The sequence below is a fragment of the Mauremys mutica genome, chromosome 1 (assembly GCF_020497125.1).
Source record: "Mauremys mutica isolate MM-2020 ecotype Southern chromosome 1, ASM2049712v1, whole genome shotgun sequence".
Lineage (NCBI taxonomy): Eukaryota > Metazoa > Chordata > Testudines > Geoemydidae > Mauremys > Mauremys mutica.
Window position 1 is genome coordinate 62,146,065 of NC_059072.1, and position 2,759 is coordinate 62,148,823.

The 2,759-nt window shown below is 48.2% G+C and overlaps 1 protein-coding gene across 1 annotated transcript; it reads right to left on the reverse strand.

The window, feature by feature from the left end:
• Positions 1–205: 205 nt before the first annotated feature.
• On the reverse strand, positions 206–2,330 carry LOC123356989 (golgin subfamily A member 3-like). The gene has a single exon (XM_045000248.1). The coding sequence runs from the start codon at positions 2,271–2,273 to the stop codon at positions 351–353; it is 1,923 nt and encodes a 640-aa protein (XP_044856183.1). The 5' UTR covers positions 2,274–2,330; the 3' UTR covers positions 206–350.
• Positions 2,331–2,759: the final 429 nt, after the last annotated feature.

A 2,759-nucleotide genomic window follows, 5' to 3' on the forward strand; every position in this document is an offset into this window, starting at 1 on the left:
TGAATCATCCCTCAGCTGTCAGGTGATCAAACTGACACTGAGGGTGGTGGGGGGTCTTAAGGAAAAAAACATCAAACCACATGACAATACAACAACAATTCTGGCCAGAAAACAGACAACACAAAACATAACAAGGAACATAAAACATAAATCTTAGTTCTAAATAATAATTGCATGGTACCACACAGATTTTTTTTTCAAACACAAAAAATCATCTCAAGTGAGTAATTCATTCATGGAGGATCAGACAGAAAAAGTCCTGGCAGAGCTAACAAACAGCTCTCCTCCGGGGGCTCTGGTTTCGCGACATCTGAGCGCGTCTCGTGAGGCTCCTCCGCATCTGCCTGCCGTCACTCCGGAGGACGCAACCAAGGCCGGACCCACCTCGCTGGCATCCACCTAGGACCCGCATCAGTGGCAACACACACATAACCCCTGCCCCACGTTAGCAAGTCAACTGGTCCTTTCCATATTTGCTGCTGATAATCAAACCATTTGACCGAGGGTCGGGGGGCCGCACCCTGCTCTTCCCCAGTCATCCCGCTGACATGTTTAATCGCGGGGGGCACCTGGCTGTTTTTACCAAGATGTAACCAATTAAGCACGTAAAGAGCTTGCAGCAACCGAGCGGCAGGCGTCTTATCCAAGGCGTCTGCCCGCTCACTGCAAATCCCCCCTTTTTGTCTTAAAAGGAGCGCCTTAAAAGAGGCATGAGCACATTCAATAATAGCGTGTAGTTTGTCTACTTCAGCCTGAAGGGTTTGGACAAGCAGTTCTTTGGCTTGTAGCTCCTTCTTAATTTCACTCAGCTCAAGAACAGCAGCTCTATAATGACGATGGTTATGTGCTGCATCTACTTTGGCTGCCGCAACCTGCTTTTGAAGGTTATTAACTTTTGACTTTTCTCTTTCTAAGGCAGTCTGTAAAGCTTGAATATTTAGGACTGCTTGAACCCGGAGATTCAGCTGCACCAGGTCTGCCTCTCTCTCTGCTAGTACTGTTTCGGGGATGTTGCTGTGCTCTCGCAAAGCAATGTTAGACTGACCAAAACCAGTGAGCTTCCCCCGTTCATGTTCCAGTTCGAGGGCCAATTTCTTGTTTATTTCTTCCAAACGTTTTATCTTTCTCCTGAAATCTCTAGATTCTCGAAGCTCCTGGCTGGTGAGTGAAATTACTTCTTGCAGCTCTTTCTCCGACATCATCTTACTGTGGCTAACAGCCTGCAGCTCTATCTCCAAAGCTTGAATCCGTTCATGGGAAGCCTGGTTATTTCCTCCATCAGCGATTTGTGCATCCTGTTCTTTTTGCACTGACTGGAGGTGGCTTTCTAACTCCACTATCTGCTGGTGAACCTGGGATACTTCCTTCTGAAGTCTTGAGCATTCAACATCAATGGACTGCTTTTCACTTCGAAGTTTCAGTAACTCCCGTTTTAATTCTTTCACTTCCAAATCCAGCCGCTTCTTTGTAGATTTCAATTCACTAATCAGCTGGTCCTGTGAACTTGCATCTCTTTGATAAGTTTCCACCATTAACTTTTGCTGTAAGAACTGCTCCTTTACTTTTTGGGTCTGTTTCTTCAGGCTGGCACTTTCCTGTTGCAGATTTTCCATCTGGCTCAATTGTGCCAAGATTTCTGATACTGCCTCAGTACTTTCACCTAAGAAGTTTGCTCCTTCATCAAGTTCTTCTTCGCTTGCTTTTGCTGCCTGCAGAGCTACCTCTAGGACAATCTTCTCATTCTGCAAATATTGGATCGTGTCATCCTTAGAAATAACATCACCCTGGAATTCCTCTAACCTGACCACCAGCTCATCATATTGAGTCTGTAGGTCATTTAGGGACTGCTCTTTGGTGTGCAATGATTCTTGGGTTAAGGTGAGCTGCTTCATGAGCACTAGATGCTCTTGCTGTAAAGATTCAAACTGTAGATCTCGCTGATGCAGAATCAATTTAACCTGTTCCAGTTCTCGCTCCAGTGTTACTGCAAAATCAGCCATTTTCTGAAGTTGTCTTCTCTCATCCTCAAACTCCTCCAATCGTCTCTGCGCGGTGAGCCATACTGGACTCAGGGAGAAAACCTCCTTATCGCCCTGAGCCACCGATTTCCAGAGCTCACAGCCCAACCGCTCCCAAACAGTATTATTACTTGATTGAACGGAAAGTCCCCCTCTTCGTCCCCACCGCAACAGGCGGGATAACGCATCAGAGGGGAACTTTTCTCCCCACCGCTCCGTGATGCGTATCAAATCTGCTGACGCAGCAGTTCCCATATTAGCTGCTCACTTCTTGGTTCGAGTGTGCCTCCCTTGTCAGATGCCCTGCGGCTCCCAGCCGCTCGCTCGACCACCCTGCGGCTCCCAGCCACTTGTCAGGCACGCCTCCTCTCTCGGACGCCCTGCAGCTCTCAGCTGCTCGCTCGGACGCCGTGCAGCTCCCAGCTTTGATGCGTTCCCACTTGGCGCGGCGGTTCTGGAACCAGATCTTGACCTGTACCTCGCTGAGCTTGAGGGCGTGAGCGATTTGCGAGCGCTCCGTCAGGCTCAGGTACTTCTTGCAGTGGAATTCCTTCTCCAGCTCCAGCAGCTGCTCGCTCGTGAAAGCCGTGCGCCTTTTTTTTTTTTTTTTTTTTTTTTTCTCTCTCTCTCTCCCGGCCGCTCGACGCTGGGACTTCAGGCGCGTCCCTCTTTTCTTTTTATCAATTCAGGCCACCAACACTATCTTCATTCAAGATTGGCAACAGTGGTACTAGTACTTAT

What these genes read in the sequence shown, in the direction of transcription:
- LOC123356989 (XM_045000248.1), bottom strand. Translation starts at nt 2,273, where the DNA reads ATGGGAACTGCTGCGTCAGCAGATTTGATACGCATCACGGAGCGGTGG.